This window comes from Larus michahellis, chromosome 10, assembly GCF_964199755.1.
Source record: "Larus michahellis chromosome 10, bLarMic1.1, whole genome shotgun sequence".
In the NCBI taxonomy this organism is placed as follows: domain Eukaryota; kingdom Metazoa; phylum Chordata; class Aves; order Charadriiformes; family Laridae; genus Larus; species Larus michahellis.
The window spans coordinates 12,582,142-12,600,625 of record NC_133905.1 but is presented as its reverse complement, the minus strand read 5'-3'; the positions used below and the strand labels follow the sequence as shown (position 1 = coordinate 12,600,625).

Below are 18,484 nucleotides of genomic sequence, written 5' to 3'. Positions count from 1 at the left end.
CTGATGGATATTGTCAATCCTTTGCTTTTAAAACAGCCAATTTTATTTTAAAATGAGTAAATAAATGAAAGAATATAATCCAGTATAGGAAATGACATAATATGAAATTTAATAGCTGGAAACAGACAGAGTCTCTTGTGCATTTAAAGCGATAGAGTGAAATGAATATCGGTAAAGCACATTGGTGGTGTTTCAAAGCTAGAGTGATTTGCAACAAAGTGGTAATTGACAATTTTTGTTAAAGCCAGATCTCAGCAAATATAATTTTCTTTAGGAAAATGGCAATTTAAAGAGTGTTTCAGACTGGTTTGGAATGTAGGAACATTTAAGCAAAGATTTTTTTTAAAGTTGTATAAAAAAGCATAAAGCACAGCTACTCTGCGACTTCGAGTAAAGGTTCTTTCTGTTTGCTGCTTCTGTATGGGAAGCGGCTGTTGACTGGAACACACCGAGTGCTGCAATGTACATTTCAGTCAATGAAGATTTTAATTTGAGGCACAACAGACTTTATAAGGAGGAAGGAAGAGACTTATCCCCCCGCCACCAACTTACAAATTAATAGTTACACTGAATCAATGCCCCATCACTGGAAATGTTCAAGGTTAGGTTGGACGGGGGATTTTGAGCAACCTGAATTTTCCATATACTAGTTGTAATGAAGACATTTTGAGAAATCCTATGAATAACATGGAGCACAATATCTGAGATGCTTCATCTGCCAGTGCCACCTGTCATTGCAAACTTGGCACCATGCATTTGATTTTTATAAAGTGACTTTTATTTGCTACTTGAAAGTTTCAGACAAGTTGTGGTTTTTACATCGGTTTGGCTCAGTGTTCCTACTCCAGTTTTAAATCAGGGCAGTTGTAAGATGTATCAATGTAAACTACGTACAAAATAGAGTGGATTTGTTCATTAGTCCTTGTAACGTAATTGCGATAGTGGCAATCTTGAGATATTTGACCTGCTTCCCAAGTTATGTTTTGCTCATTAAAGGACAAAGAGCTGAAATAAAGGATGTTGCTAATCAATAAAAGCAAGCGAGTTGCAGTTTTGTCACAAGTAAATCAGTGTGAACGTTTTCATTACAAATCCAGAAGGGGATTTGAACCCTCAAATAGAGTTCATATTCCAGTATAAATGTCCGCCCGTATTAGATTCATCCCTAATACGGATGTTTAGCCTAAAAAGAATAATGAGACCTGTAATGGCATTAATGGCACTCCAACTGTTTCGTTTCATTTGTTCTGCTTAATGAAACCCATTCTGCAGAATTAAGTAGATTTAAGTAATCTTTCTTATTTTGTTACTTGCTTTGTTGTTGCGGATAGAATGCCAAGAAGTCTGTATTCAGGATAGGATTATTTTAACACATGTTGATAATTTGGAGGATTTTTATTCTGTTTGTAGATTAATAATATTCTATAACTGAAGATAATGTCTTCTGATGGCTTGCCACTGTGCCTGATATCAAAGCTCAGAAATCTGTCTGGTAAAGAATCTAACCATATGCCGCTCAGTCTCCCAATAAAAAAAATCAATATTTAAGGAAGTTGTTCTAAAAGCAGATGAGGATTTGGGGGAAACTAACGCAATATACTGAAGACTTCGAGTAAAAAATATCTGTCTGCCAGAAAGTACCAATGCTGGCGAAGATGACACAAATCTGTGTGGTAATGTTAGTGGATGCTGGCTGCTGTTAAAACGCTTTATTGGTAGAAGTGTAAGATGTGTCTGCTACTCGTATATAGAAAAATATAAGTATTGCAAGCAGACAAGTGCCTTTTTATTTCAACAGTTACATTTATTTTCCTCTTAGCAGAACAAAGCAGGTTTCTGGGTTATCTAAAAAAGAGTATGAGAAGAATTGGGGTTAACGTTTTCAAAGTTGTCATAGTCAAATGATGTGAAAAATAAATCTTTGGGGGGGGGGAAGACAAAATTTTTCCACAGGACTGAAAAATAGAAGGTATTCCTTTCTTTGCAGATTTAAAAAATGTTTGGTAAGTGAAACATAAAGCTAGTCCTAAGCAAAAGCTTGAAACATTTCATTGCTCTGCTATGAAGCAAAACACTCCTTTCTCCTAATTTGTTTTATGAGCTCAAACTGTAAAATTCGAAATCTGAAAACTGGGTTTTTCAGTGCATAAATTGTTTGACTAAAAAAAAATCACTTATCTTTTCTATGCTATCCTGCCTCTTCTTCCAATAATGGAGAGACTCAATACAACACACAATAACGTGTCTTGAAACCACAAAGCACTCGAACGTCAGCTCAACTTTAATCATGCCCATAGTCATTTTCTCAAGAATGCTTACAAATATGTTTGGTTTAGAAATTTGGTGCACATCTGTACCTTTCTTCATGAAAAATAAAATGGGTCTGCTTTTTTAATTTATTGTGGGTTTTAAATATAACTCTCAACCCATAGTTGAGGTCGATAATTAAAATAGATACTCTAAAACAGATATTCTGGGTTCTTTCATAACATTACTAACAGACTATTAAACTTCCTTTTTTCTCATGAAGGATTTTATCAAGGAAAGCTCATCATCAAATGTTCAGTTTATTGTCATTTGTACAGTTCCAACATTTGATTAATGCTGGTTTTCTCCTCAGGGGAGTTCAGAATGTGCTAAAAATAGGACAAGATTATCTAACTTTGAATATATAAATAACTTGCTTTCATTTTATTAGTATATTCATTTGTCATCACTATTAGCCCTTTCCATAAAGAGGTAATAGAAGACGACAGACATTTCATGGCATGGAAAAATAAGAAGAAATGAAACAATTACATTTTGTATTTTAGGGTGTAATGTAACATGGTAGAGATATGTAAAGCAATTAATTTGAAGTATAATTGAAGAAAATATATTCTTAATTAGCACATGCTGATTTAACAGAACTCATGTTAGACAGTACCAAGGTACAATGTTTAACAGGGAGCAAAAATTCTGCTGCTGTTCTCCTTTTGCTCTGCAGTGATGGTCTGTGATAGCAAAGGCGAATCCCCCAGTAATACATAGACTATACATAATTTTTTCATATATCAAAAAATAGTTGTATATTTTGCTAATTACTTTGGTAAAAATGTACCACGAAAATTATCCTGAAACTACATTATTCGTGTATGTGGAAGAGCCTCACTGTTAAACCTTTTGTCTGATAGCCTGATTCTCTCTTGTTCATTGAGATGTCTTCAAACCTTAACTGCAAAACTATAAATGACTAAATAATATCAAGGAGTTGCTGAGTTTGGTCAACCTAGCGTCTAATTGTCAATGCTATTTAATAGTTTAATTGCCTTACTTACAGAGACAAATCGTTCATCATTTTTACATATTAAAACTTTCCCTGATGATGGAGCAGTTACCTGTTCCTTGAGAGCATTTTTATTTTTGAATGAATGTCAAATAATGGACATCTTCAGGGATGTGTTCAATGCTTCTCTAGGCCCACTTGTTTTATCAGGAAAAAGTTATTCATGCTTGAAGTCACTTGCAGTTTTGAGATAAAATAAGGTTCATCACTGCTGTGGGCTTCAGTATGAATGTCATACCTTGACTTTCAGATATATTACCTAGAAAAATGAAGGTTACATTTTCTGGTTAGTTTTTTTCCCGGTATGCTTCAGAGCTGCTTTCTCTTGAACTAGGGAAAGTTCCTTTTGCCTCTGATTTATTGCCCAACTGCTGAGCTAGCCAAAGGTATTTTCAAAGGAGATTTCCAGCCCAGCTTTCATACTGTAAATTTCAAAGTAACGATATGTGTATAAGCAGACTGCATCTCATGTGCGAGCCCCAATTAGGGACTGTTCTGGAAGAGCTTCCCATAGTCTTCTCTCTCCAAACAGAGGCATGGCAGACCTCTGTACTCCCTGGGAGAGCGCAGTGTCTAGACAAAAGCCATCAGCCTGAAACTCTGCCTTTCCTTCATGCTATTCTGATGGCTTACAGAAATAAAAGGAGATTTTCATTGGGGTCTCCTATTCTGAAGGAAATAATATATAAAAATAGGTGTTGACATGCATCATGTGTGATACCCCACAAACTATTTACAAATTAGATCTCAGCACAGCTTCTGAAAAGTGTCAGCTTCTTCAGCCATTGCTTCCAGGAGTTTGGTTGCAGTCACTCATTGCAGCTGGTCTTCATTCATATCAATCCCCAGAACAGTCATCGCAAAGGGTTTCTTAAAGGTCTAAAAAAAATGGTTCTTCCTTTCCTTATGGCTTACAGGGGTGCCCTAGAGTGTAATGAAGCAACAGTTGTTTTCTTCAGGAAGACTTGCCTGGCCTAATTAGCTGGAAGAAAAGGGTGATCATAGCCACCAAAAAAAAAGATGACTGAGTCTTCTCACTGGGATAAATTTTATGAAGTTACACACTTGTATCACTTCTTGCCTGTGGGACCACGAGTATTGCAAGGAATATTTTAGGCAAAAGCAACTGAAGCAAAATACAGGCTGTTGCCTTTCCGAGTGACTGACCATGAGGCTGACGGCTAACCTTCTTTAGAAAATCAGTTACTTACAAGTCTTTCGTCCTAAGGGAACTTCATATGAATCTTTCATGAAGATTGCACAGCAAGTTCCTAAGAATTCTTAATACTATCACACAATGCAGATTCCTGTCACAGTCACAAACCCTGCACTACAAACTCCGTTAAAATTAACTTCCAACCTCTCAACTTACAGCTCATTGTCTTTTTTTCATCTCAATGAAAATAGGTTGCCTGCTTGCCTATTCCTTGCTTAAGGAGGAAGGAGTTGTGTCTCCCCAGGAAGATCTAAGTTATACACCAAGCCAATGCAGTAGCTCCATGAGAGAATGAGGCTTTGTTACCAAGTCATTAGTGTTCCTTCAGGAGCACAGATGTGGTAGTGGTGGTGGAACCAGACGTTCTAAGCAGGTAACATTTGCCTAACAGTGACCAGACCTCACGAGGAATAAAGCTGTATATTCAGAATCATTTGGGTACGGTCAGGCACAGCTCAGTAAAAATGGCGGTCTTGGGCTTGGTAAGTCCACGCTTATGTTTCGAGAGGGTGTGTAGGTCTACTGATATACGACCTTCTGTCTGTGCTTTTCTCAGCTGCTGCAACGTGGACCATCTTTACCTTGGCCAAAATTCAGAGTGTTCAGTGGAATATTCCCAGCCGGAATTGCCCTTGTTTAGCTGCCTTTTCAATTTTGAACTGGTTAGTTCAATTGCTCTTTTTCAAAGAGTTTCTAATACTTTTACAGCCGACTTTAAGGACTTTGAGATGTAGCAGATTGAAAAGGGTATTTTTCTTTCTGCTGAATTCCTTCATCAGTAATTTGAAGAGAAAAAGATCCTTCCTCAATAAAATCACTAAAGTCTACATCAAAACTCTCTTGCGAATGAACAAGCACTACAAATTTCTCACATTGTGGCTTAGGAAGTTCTGTTCTGTTCATTTTTGGTTTGAGTGGATGTCTTGCTCCCATGCTTTCCAAATAGACTCAGTTTATCATAGCTACCGTGGGGATTTGGGAAACCCTCCTATGGAGACTCTCTGACATGAAGACTCCCAAGGTGAAGATTTGTGATATAGACAATGTTTTTCTTATTAACGGAACTGAATCCAAGATCTTGAGCTTGAAAATAGACTATATTTAACCTACTTTCAAATGGAGATAGGCAGCAGATGTGAAACGTTGCACGTGTATGGATCCATAAATAATTCAAGCACTGTTGCTTGTTGCATAAATTTTTAGGTATGTGAAGTGCAGGAAGCACACCGACATGGAGCCCTGAGCTTTCATCCCCTTGACACATGTGGGGCAAATACGCCAAATGACAATGTGAGATAAAGCAATGGCTTTTTCTTGAACTCCGGTGTTGCAACATTAACTTTCAAGATTTAACCAAGTAAGGTAGTACATTTCCCTGACATGAAGATCAGGTTATCCTGTCTTCTAGAGCTGACCTTGATGAAGAAAGTGTAAAAAATATATCATCCCTAAATCAGTGAAAGGCATTGATCCTCATGGGACATAAGGGATGTGCAAAACAAAAGAAATAACAGAAGGTTTCACTATCAGGAAATACTGGTTGAATTCCAAAACCTCCTAAGTTAATATCTCAATGAATACATTGTAGAAAGTTCTTCTGTGAGAAGTTAATCCTAAGTATGTGTATATAAATCATAAATAGTATTAATCCTTGTTATCATAAAGGGATGGTGCAGTACGTGATCATGTTGAGATCTTATTGCTGTGTTGCAGAATATAGGACGGAGAGAAAATTTCTATGCTAGAAAAGAATAAATCTTTTTTAATGAAATGAATACCAAACCTCATCCCAGCGTTGGTCTGCTGGTCTTGTGCCTATGGCGATGGAACAGGTTCAGCTCTCAGCTCTGCTGCAGACTTCCCTTGTGGCCATCGGCGAGTCATTAATTTCCCTGGTCTGAATTAATTGGTACTGTAACTCCATTGTAATAGGAAGTTCAACAGGAATTAATCTGACCTCCTGTGCTTCCAAAACTCATCTATTAAATAGTAATATTTTGCTGTATCACCAGGGCCTTTTGTTTTCCTAGTTGTTTTGATAAGGTGTGTTATGAGAGTTTCCTAAATTACCAGTTTAGGAAAATCTTTAAGGTAATCAAATTGACTCTGGAAAATTCTTTTGCCCTTAGCTATATATTTGCAACCAAGTTTCATCCTGCTTTTTATCAGTTTTCTCCATATGCAATGTCCAGAATTTACCTTTTCTTGGAAAAATAGCATATATTGAGATTAGAAACTTTCTATTAAATTGAATACATTCAAAGAAATGTCTTTCTTTAGTGCAAAATAGCACTAAAGGAATAAACTGTTGTCTTTCATGCAGCGATGTTTATTCGCCAAGTGAGCTTTTTTTTTTTACTCTATGAAAGCTGTAAGACATGTTTTAAACTCTTATCTTTACAGTTTTAATTGTATACTAGGTAATTTAATTGTATACTAGGTAATTTCGAAGGATATAAGGTATTAATAAATCAAAAAATTTCCAAAAATTAGTGATTTTTATGGTCTTTCTTAAGGCCATATTCTGGTTTGCATCACCAAAATGCTGTGCTAATACTAATGCTTTCAAAAACAGTCTCATCCATGTATTCATCCAGTTAAGAACTGACTAGCATTAGAAAACAATTCAAATGGTATTTAGAACAAAGGCTGACATACCATTACTGGGTTTTTAGGACTTAAAGGATTCTCTTCAGTATTAATTTGATGATTTCGCTACGTCAGTTATTTAATTCCAGTATCACCACTGATTTCTTTATCTTACATTTACCTCAATTTCAAAGTTGTGTTGTTTAATCATCAGTGATTTTAATATTGGTTTCACTAGTTCAGCTTTAGTGATCTGTAATCTCAATTTTCTTTTGGTTTACTGCTTGTAGTAAAAAGGTATAAAAGGAAGAGTGAATAATTTCTTTCATTAGGTGACTTGAAGCAGAACCAGTGAGAATCCCTGGTGGTACAAACCAGTCCATGCAGGAAACTGATGAGTGCCGCGGAAAATAACCCTTTGATTTTCATATGGAACAATAACTTATTAGAGTCTTTGTTGTTGATCTGTATTTCATCTGTAGCGAAACCTCACTGGGTCCAGACGATAAAAGATATTGAAGTTGCTGTAGAGGACACCTTATACTGGGATTGCAGAGCAAGTGGGAAGCCCAAACCGTCATATAGGTGGCTGAAGAATGGAGACCAACTGTCAATAGAGGTAACATTCCGTTTTGAAAACATGATGCTATGTAAAATTCACAATACTTCATGTAAGTGTGAGAATTCGCAAAAGTCCATGTAATTAGTCAAGAGAAATATTTGATACTTGTTTCCTTATGTTTGTCAAGAGTCTCCAGATGGAAACTTCAAAAGCTGCAATACCAGAAACACAAAGACAAATTAAGTTGTACAAAAACATTCCAGCTAAAAGGAGATTTAAAAGCAATGATAGAAAATTGCTTTTCTATAGAAAATCAGTATGTCAGAAAAGGCTGGAGAAGGAAGTTTAATTAAAATTATACTTTAAGAACCATAAATGAGGGATAGAGAACTTAAATTATTTTGTAATACTTGCTATGGGCATTTCATTAAAGGTAATGAGAAAATATATTTAAGATTCTTGACAAAAAGATGAAAATCCTAAAATTTCATAGGTCACCATTACTTGATGCAAAGTATGAAATATAAACAGTAATTTAACGTAGGTATTTGCTTTAATACAAGTTTTTACAAGCAAATTAATGGAAAGTAATGATTCAGTGACAAGGAAAATACTTTGTACTTAGAAGATGAGATATGTGGTCTCCCAGGTCAGAAACACGGAGAAACATGTGATACCCATATTGATTTTAATTCTCACTGCTTCATTGGGAAAACCGCCTGGTTCAGGTAATTAGGAATATAAACTATGGGCACAATCCCATTGCAGGAAGGTATTTTGCCCTTGGCCAATGCATTGTGCACAACGTTGGCACTCACAGTTGAAGGAGAGCGACTGCTCAAGTGAATTCAGTGGATGGCTATGAAAAATGATCTAAGCACTGAAAAACATTTCTTACCATTCAGAGTGCTGTAGTTACACGCTCACTAAAAGGACTGGCAGTGTTTTGTGGACAGGTTAAGTGAGGGAGTACAAAAACTCTCATCTCAGTGATTTAAGGGCATTGTTACCATATCACGCAATATAACTAAGGTAATGTACTTTTTTACCTCAGTAAGTACAAAAATACCTTCTCTCATTCAGTCTTCCAATTTCTCCACTTTTGAGCATCGGTGTCCTGTCTTTTGGCGTGGTGTAAGGGCATAAGTGTGAATTACTCTGGAAATATTTAAGCTGTAAACTATAAAACTGACTCTTCGAAAGCCAGCGCTGAGGAGATATCGGAATGGGACTTCTGTGTGTATTGTGATCAGTTGTCTGCAGCTGCTGTACTGCAATAATCCTTCTTCATGGTGGGTCTCCACCACAAAAATCTCTTGCTGGGGTTGTTCTGCTTAGCTCCCCTTCTCCATAAACAAATGGTTTGTAAGGAGAGCAGCTTGGGATGGTAGAGAGAGGATCAGGACATGGAGGCTCAAGCTTGTTCCTCTTTGGGACTGCTTTTGTCCTTTCTCTAACTGCCTGAGCACCTTGCAATAAACCAGGAGGGGACCTGTCAAGGAAGGAGCTGAGCCGAGCCATCCTGGCGGCCCATAGATAGCCAGAGTCACCCTGCAGTGGGGCCACTCACTGGAAGTACATGCCCTTGAGAAAAGGCTGAGAGTGAGTGCCATTGCCTTAGGCCTGGTGAGCCACCTCCAGATAAATAATTAAAAATACCAGAAAATGTTTTTGAGTGTATAGTTTGTTCTTTTATTCGTTATTGTTTGTCTGGTTTTCCCAAAAAGAGAAGCTCCTTTGGTTTTTGTCTTTCTCACTGGTTTGTTTTTTCACCAGTTCCTGCCACTCCATCCTTCCAGTTAGTCACTTCTTATCGTAATTCATATAACTTTCCAAGAATAAGCAAGGTGAGAAGATCCCTATACTTCAGTAGCTTTGTCGTCTCTAAGGCACTTAAATATGTATCTTCTGTTTAATGACTGTTGGAATTTTTTCTGCATGGTATTGCAGAGAGCTCATTAGCAAATGGCATGTGTGAAATCTCTAAATAGTACAAAATGCCAGTGCCATCTGTATAGTTTGGATACTCCGGTCTGTCACGAAGAGCCAAGGAGGATTTTGTCCATATTTCTGGGGAAATACGAGGGTATTTGAGATTGCAAAGCCTCTGTGAAACTGAGCAAGTTTGAAGAATCAATTTCATACACCGTGTTGCCAAGGCTCCATATTTGATCACCATTACCATACCGTGATGTGGTCATGTCACTTATTTTAGAATTGTTCTCATGATTATGCTGTTACATTTACCCCAATTATTCTATTTATGCTCTCTTATTTATATGTCTTACTTATTTTAAATTTTTCACAGGCAATATATCATCAATAAAGATATTTTTCTTAATATTCAGGGAAGGATCCAAATTGAAAATGGTGCACTTACAATATCAAATCTAAATCTGACAGATTCTGGCAGATACCAGTGCATAGCTGAAAATAAACATGGTGTCATCTATTCGAGTGCGGAGCTCAGGGTCGTAGGTAAGATTTTCCTTTTGCACTAAAACACAAACCTCATTCTCCCTCCCCGCGCCCCCTCCACCTGCCTCGTATTCCACCTCGTCGCGATCTCAAATTTAACTTGCTTGGATGCTGTCACTGAAATAAACATTGTTGTCGACCTACTATCTTTATCTGCAGTGCCAAGGAATTGACTCATCTGCTTCCAGAGGATTTGCAGCCCAATCACTCATTGCTTTAAAACAGAACACGCTAAATTATTAATTAGGGCAAGAGCAGAGATGGGGGCTAGGACACGGGGCCGAAGATGAAAACGGCTCCCATGGTCTGGAGGCAGCACTGGCTCAGCACATCAGGAGCTGCCCCGACCTTCGGCTCCCAGGGGAGCCCTGTCATTTAAACGCAATAGGCTGCTCCTGCGTGCAGCCTTTCTCCATCGAGGGGACAAGGGATTGGCATTCCAGCGGTGTGTGCTTGAGTCTGAAATAGCGACAACTGTTTGCTTGAGGGAAACCTGAACGTGTGGCTGCCTTAACACACTCATACGCTTGTGCGATTTCTACCTCCAGTGTGCACCGATTTCAAAACTAAGCCTGTAAGAGCAGCGTGTTTTGGGGATGAGTTACTCCTTTTCTGTTGTTAAGACTGCAGTCAATCAGCAGGCTGCTCCCTCAGCCTTGGTCTCCTAAAATACTGAATTCCCTTTTAAAGTTCATTGTGCCTTTTTTTAACTGTTAGTTAATGCAAACTGTAGCCATTCAGAATGAGCTGTGCTGTAATTTTGTGTCATCTAACATATCCGATCTGACGTGCATTCTAACACGAAACTAGAAGCCAACCAGCTCCTTGAGTTTTAATGAGACTGCTGGTGTTGTTGGCCCTCCCTGGACTTAGACAAGTCATGTACGCTCACATTCAGCAAGGTGTAAAGTTAGGCATGTGCTTAACGCTCGTTGGGTTCCATGAGCTTCAGCTCAGGTGAAGCCCATGTGATCTTCTGGCCATGCTTCCTTAGGTGACCTACTCTGCATAGCTGAGACCTTTACTTTTGTACCAGTTTAAGGAGGAGAAACACATAATTGTCCAATAAAAGATCCGTTTGAACTAATTCATGTTTTTAATTACATTTGGAATCCGAGAAGTGTCATGTAAGTGCTAAATAGTAGTATCAGTAATATAAATAAAGGTGCTTTATTTAACTGTTCCTATCCCTTCTGTTTTAGCTTCTGCTCCAGATTTTTACAAGAATCCGATGAAGAAACTGATCCAGGTTCAAATAGGCAGCACAGTTGATTTTGAATGCAAACCCAAAGCTTCCCCTAAGGCCAAATGCTCCTGGAAGAAGGGAGGTGAGCAGCTACACGAAAATGAAAGGTATCAAGTTACATTGGTTTATTTGTTTTAATCTTACAAAAAGCTTGTTGATGTCTTTTTATGCAATAGTGTCATGGAATCATAGAACGGTTCCACAATCTATGTAGATCCACGTAGTTGTAAACTCTCTCAGAAGTCTGGCGAGCTGGGGGAATTGTTTGGTTCAATTATTGTATCCGAGCACTGAGAGTACATGCATATTGCTTTCTTTAAGGTCAAGGGACAGATTTTATTTTCAGTTTGATGTTGAATTTGGCCTGATTTAGAGAGAACCAGGTACTGATAGAAAACTGGAAAGGCAAGGCCTATTAAACAATGTTAAAAGCTTTCAACAAAATACTCTGAAAATGGTAGCAAGGAGGCAGATGAGGCATATTACAGCCATGGCGATAACGTGGCTGAGAGAGGAAAAAAAATAATTTAATAATTGGAAGGTCCAGAATAGTAGATGAAAACAGGAAAAGAAAATGAAAATACACTTTCAGCTTCTTTTCAAGCAACCATAAACTTTATCTACCAATGGTAATGTATGTCGCCATTGCTTTAGTGTTTACATGGTAATGAATGTGTTTTGGTGTTAGTAATTCTCAGTGGAGAGTCTGTGATTCACCTATGTCCTCGGCTATCGACTTCCAACAACATGTAAACATTTTTTTCCAGCAATAAGCATTAAAAGTCTATTGAATTAGTCATAAACTAAAATTGCAAAAGTCTACTGATAAAATTGTGTAAAGAGACTACACAGAAGCGTACAGCTCTGCACTCTGGAGTCGCCCCTTGCTTTGCAGCTCTCCAGCGTTAGAGATTATTGCCTTTTCAAGCTTTCTGTTTTACCTTTCAATATTTGCATGGACCGGGAGTTTCAGGGTGTGAACTGGGACAGGAAAAAAAAAACCTTTGGATGAAAGGTGTAATTAAGATAAATATCTGATTTAGCATGAAGCTAGGCAGTTTGATACTTAGGACATTCCAGTTGCCGTACTTCAGCACTCAGTACAGGCTGCAAAACCTCCTAGGAGCAAAATAACTATTTGGGAGTTTAGTTTGCCCTGAGGTCAGCCTTTCTGCAGCTGGGTGCTGGAGTAGCTTAGTTGGCAACAGACTGTAGTCACAGCAACAGCCACACAAAGTCCCAGGATTTGCCTGGGAGCAGAGGACAGGATGACTGTGAGTGTTCCTCTGGCAGCACTCTGGTATCACCCTGTACTTAGCAGGGGAATCTGGGGACAGTGGTACCCCTGAAGTGTCCAAAAGTCCAGACAAGAGAGTGAGGAAAATGAACGTTTTGTTTTTGAAGGAGGATTGCTTTGGCAGTGTGTTGTGATTTCATGGATGTACCCCTGCTCCTCTAGGTCTTTGTGTTAGGTCGTACAAAGCTTAGCCTGTTGTTGGGAAGGTATTTCTGAACCAGGTGAAATTCTTATAGTCCTATTCCTGTAAAACACCACGTCGGCATTTTCTTTTGAAATTTCTAAATGCAGAACATGCTACCAGATAAGTCAAAACTTTCAGAGGCTGCGATCGAGACCATTACTTGCTCCATTGTAAGTCCAGAGCTCTCTCCTTTGCACCCAAAAGGTTTGGATGCTCCCTGTTATCTCGATCTGTGTACCTCTGGCTCTTTCTTCACAGGGAACACAAAAGTTTTCATGTGTTCAAGTGTTAAGCGTTGTCAAATGTGGCAATTTGGCAGAAGATAAGGCATCTGTCATTATGGAGCTTGACATAGTACCACAGACTCACTAGCTAGCCGCAAGCCTGCAAGCAAGCAAGCAAAAACTCATTCAAAATAAGCCTAGTTGGTTTTTATTTCTACGTGAAACCTCCCATCATCTTGTAATGACATAATATCGTACAGATAAATAACACAGGGCCACAACGATCTCTAAAACTCATGTGAAGCCTGTTGCTTTTTGATGATTCTGAATTGTTCTTGTTTTTATGGTCACTTTTGTAAAGTATGTACATAAATGCATAGCACCTGATATTCTCCATTTAGGAAAATTCTTAGATTTTGTCCCCATACCAGTTCTATAAAAAGGCAGGCAGGAAGAATGGCATCCTTCCCCTTCCTGCCTACCTCTTGCCATCAGCCTTCAGCTAACCTGTGTAGGTTCAACGCATGATATTCAGAGCTGCCAGGCACGCAGGGATCTTGCAGGGCTCCACACATGTCTGGGAGAAGAGCGTTCCAGCCATCACTTCTGCATCGCTTTGTCAACTTTCTGTCTGAATGAATGACCAGATCTGGTCTTAATGGTTGCTTTGGGTTGCCCTTCAAAATTAGTACCCACCAGTTTCATTTGTGGTGATGGTACCAGCCTAAAGAAAGTAATGTTCAGTTCCTGAAAATGCTGCCTGCTTAGATTTATGAATATAAATTATGGCTTTTAGTTCTGAAAAGTGCGGGTATTTCCAAAATATAGGCCAAAGTGTCTCCTACTGTATTTTTGACAGCACACTGTAAATGGCTTACAGAGGAAACATAATAACAAGCCAATAATCCTGAATTAATCTAAATGAAGTACACTCGCCTTCAGAGAAAAGCAGAAACACGATTCTTTGCAGAAAGCACTGCAGTTCATTACCGTCCGCTATGAATAATTGCAATTCATAAATTTCTTGCAGTTCTACAATTGTTGCAATTCAGGAAAGGGTTTCCAATTAGCAGTACATTTTTCAACCATTAACTACATTTCTAATGGAGAAGCCTGTTGGGGAGGGTGGCTTTTTTTATTGCAGGAAAAGGGAGGAATGTGTTCCCGAAAGGGGTAATGCTGGACACGGAGATCCAGCATGCTGTTTACTTAGGAGGGGCAGGGGAGGCAGAATGAGCTTAATGACGTTTGGAGCTCAGACCTACAGTAGGGTTGAGGCTCACAGAGCGCTCCTTAGGAGAGATGGACAGAGACTGAGTGTGATGGAGACTGAGACTCCCCTCCCTTACAGATCCCATTTGCTTGTAAAGAGCAAGCAGGGTCTTCAGAGAGTGCAGCAAGTTATTTCATCTCCATAAGTCAGCTCCTACAAGGGAACAGCCCTTGTGGTATAATTCCACATGGATAAGTACACGTATAGTTTCCCAAATCTATTTGCCCTGGATAAAAAACCATGTTCTTGTTGGTTTTGGTAGGTCTGCTTGGGGTGTAGCAGAGTTTTTCAGCGTTGTTAGGGAACGGGGACAGTGTAATCTTTTGTTTTTCATGTAAAAGTACACAATGTTGGAGCATGTCCTCTTCTGAGGATGTGCCAGCACGCTCCACCAGCACTCTGGTATAGATACCACGGTTAGACCATGCTAATTTGGGCTGTACCCAAACTTTCTGGAAGTCTTAGAGGGCTTAGGAAGTTTTTTCTGGAAGGCTCAGAGTCAAAACATGGCTTGGCATGACGGTAGAACTAGTCCTCAATGAAAACTGTAAAGGTAAAAATGTCACATAAGATGCAGCACCATGGACAGAATCGGTATGTTTTAAGAAAACTGCCATTTGAATAATAAAAATAAAGCACAAATACTCTAAGATTAACTTCAGTGTTTTCCTAGTATTTTGTCATAAGAGAATTTGTGTTTCGCTGGAGATACTGACTGCATTACTTTAGTAAAGCCTGAAAGATATTCATTTTGATGACACTTCTACTTGTATTCTTAATTTATTTTTAAATGGTGCTGTGTTTTCAGTATGTACAAGATTTGGATAATGACTCAGTAAATTTTAATTAAATGAGCTGAATATGATATGTCTTGTGGAGGGAAGAAAATATAATTCAAAATGGATTCATGGGCTCTGGACTGAGAAATCGCTCAACGTTGAAGAATACTATCTTGCTTCTTGTTAGTTTTGCAAAGTATGTGATTTTTTTTTTCTAGAATATCTGGAATGAAGAGAGCTAGACAGTGAAAAGCAGTGGAATGCAGAGAGAACTGAAAGCATAGGTGTCACTGTTGAACATGCAGAAAGAAAGAAAAGGAAAATTAAATTAATTGGGTACTGAAGGAAAAAATGCTTCCCGCCAGAATGCAGTTTTGGACCTTGGAAATAAATAATTTTGGGTGATGCAATGAGCAAAACAGTCAAGAATTAGCAAGAATCCTCTTGTCTTTAATGACTGTCAGGTGAGGTACACACGGTACCTGATTACCTGGCACGGGTCAGTTTTCACCCTGTATTACAGTTATAGTATGAACCATCACACTGGGAGCAGTTGTACTCACTCAGGCTGTTCTTTGCCAACCATCTCGTAAGACCTTTAAAAATTTTCTCTAACGTATATATTATCTGTAGCCATTAAGCCACAACTAGGTTTTGTTTATTCCAGATGAATCTGGAGCAGCATCTACTGATAGCAGACCATAGTTTCCAGGGCCTCCAGGTGGAGAGCGCGGAGGATGCGAACTGTAGTTGCCTTCATGTACCTTCTTCTGTGTTGAAAAGCTGGCCTGAGACACCTCCATCTCCACATGGATGTGCTTTTATTTTTCTTTTATCCTCCAAAAAAGAGGAGGATCAGACGTTTAACCAAGGTTAAATGCACTTGATGCTAGTTTGTCTTATCAAAAACAGAAGACATACCAAAGTATGCTGCAACATAGATAACCCCTTTAAAGACTTCTTTAAATTTATAAAATTTTATTATTTTTTATGATTTTTATATGATATAATTTATATGATTTTTAATTGATACATAGTACTATACAGTTGCTGCATGTTGGTTGTAGTGGTTCCTGTGCTCCTGGCTCAAATACCTGACTGGAAACAGATTAATACTAGGAATTCTGAAATCATGTGTAACAGTGTTTCACGTGTAAACAAATCCGCCTTTATTCCTAGATATTTCTAGATTTAACAAGACTAGAAAAAGACAAAAAGATGCTGCAAACTGTAACTTGACTAAAAGCCATTCCAATGCAATTCTCTTAAAAAACTCCAGTTTTAGCATCTTAAACTGTGGCCAAGTGATGTCAAATTAAGGGGGAAAGAAAAGAAGAGAAATAATTCCCGATAAAATGTTGCATGATTCTTAGAAGTATCAGTTATTGGTTTTATCTTCCTTACAGTTTGAATTAAGTATTTTTATTTCATTTTGCATTAAAGTTTGAAATGCTGTCATGTGGAAAGTAATGCATTTACTTACCAGTACTTCAATAGGAGTTTGGAGTTTTTTTCCTCTGACTTTCTTCTTGATTAATCTGGTTTAATTTAGTTGGAATTTGATTGATACATAAAAAGGCACTTTTGACCCACTTTTCCGCTGTTCCTTTGTACTGAAGTGTTACGAACTGGAAAGCAGTATGTTTATATTTATTATCATATCAATAAGGATCCAAAATAGTTGGCTTTTCTGCTGAATAATCTGACAAAGAGAAAAGCAGTGATTGCTTAGTGTGATTATGTCTGCCATTTTAGTAATAAGGCATTGTCACAGGAGGATGAACAAATTCGCATTCATTAACAGTTTCATTAATGACACCAAGTTTCAGGTGGCAGCCTTATGGTTTTGGATCCTGAGGCATATTCTGGCCCTTAGTTGTGTGTGTGGTTACAGTACACCAACAGGTCGATTTAACAGGATTTGGGTGAGTAAGGTAAATACTCTACAAACCTATAGAGAATACTGTCCCAGCTCTCTAAGCAAGTAGCTCTGGGGACAGTGGATGCAGAACAGCTTGAATACTCTTACATTACAGATACTGAAGTTGTCTGACCTTGGATTGGCATCCTGGAGCACGACTTGTCCTCTAGTCCCACATGATTTGTATGTCAATATCTGAAAATATGAAAATTTGATGCAATCTGTAACAATAGTAAAATATCAGTATGAAAACTACACATGCTCATTTCACAGTTGGTTTTCTCTATGGTTGATTATGACTAAGGTAACTAATAACAAATTATGGTCTCATGAGTAAAACCTGACACACTGGGCAGAATTGATGGAGACTGCAACTCCATTGAAGTCCCTCAGCTGTCTGGAAGATCTGTAACACCAAACGTGCTCCTAGTCTGGGTGGCACAGGAAGACTCTCATAGTTTTGCCAACATGGGCCCCCTCAAGTCAGGAACCCTCAAGTCCTGAAGTTGGTTAATCCCTCTCTCCATTCTGTTGACCTTGGTCAAAGAGCGTGGGCATGAGTTAAGACATTTGCGTGTTGTAGGTTTGGTTAGTTGGGGTGTTTTAATGCCATCCTTTTGACTACTGGAAAAAAAGAATCTTCTCAAAGATTGATGTCCCCCAATTTTGCTTAAGAGTTAGCGAGGGATGATGATTTTGTCAATGATGTTTTGATCTGATGACCAAACAGGTCCTAAATCAGTCTCCAGTTGTGCAAATGGGTTTTCCACCAGTTCCAGCATTACTCCACCAGTTTTCTCTGTTTTACAGGGCTAAAATTTTCTGCCATTTGCCAGTGCGTCAAAAGTGTGCAGGCTGTTGAAAATGGAATTCACTTTAAAAATTGCTGGCCTTCGGCAAAACGTATTGGAAAAACTCTTGTAGATACAGGGAACGCCAAAGCTTGTGTTATTTTTCTGTGTTAGAGATTCAGATTGCTTCCTCGCAGCCGTCCAGCCACCGTACCTTTGCTTTTATCACATCTGAATATCTAATAATTTTAAGTATACTAAAAGTTTTAATTTGTCCAGTGTTTCAGGAGGAAGGGGTACAGCTTTAGTTTCTGGCTTTAGTGGTTTCATAGGCTGCACTGTGTTTACTGTTCTGCAGTTGAAAAACTAAAGAGTTTCTCTTTTTAGTTTACCAGCAAAGATTTTGTTTTTACAATAATTTTTTTCTGGAATTGATTTGTTGGTTGGTTTTGGTTTTTTTTTTTAATTCTGGGGAAAAAAAAAGATTCTTAATTATGTCTTGGTTTTAATAAGCCTATTGCTTAATTATTTTAAGGCAAGCTAGACTTGGAGATAGCTCAGAGCACTGAATGTGATTCATTTTAATTAAACAATAGACA

The 18,484-nt window shown here is 38.3% G+C and overlaps 1 protein-coding gene across 2 annotated transcripts in view; it reads left to right on the top strand.

The window, feature by feature from the left end:
* Positions 1-18,484, top strand: part of CNTN3 (contactin 3) — a 113,901-nt gene that overhangs the window by 74,422 nt on the left and 20,995 nt on the right. For both annotated transcript variants that reach the window (XM_074603053.1, XM_074603055.1), the window contains exons 7-9: positions 7,613-7,749; positions 10,041-10,170; positions 11,373-11,523. In XM_074603053.1, coding sequence (XP_074459154.1) covers positions 7,613-7,749; positions 10,041-10,170; positions 11,373-11,523 — 418 coding nt within the window. The remainder of the gene's footprint in view (positions 1-7,612; positions 7,750-10,040; positions 10,171-11,372; positions 11,524-18,484) is intronic.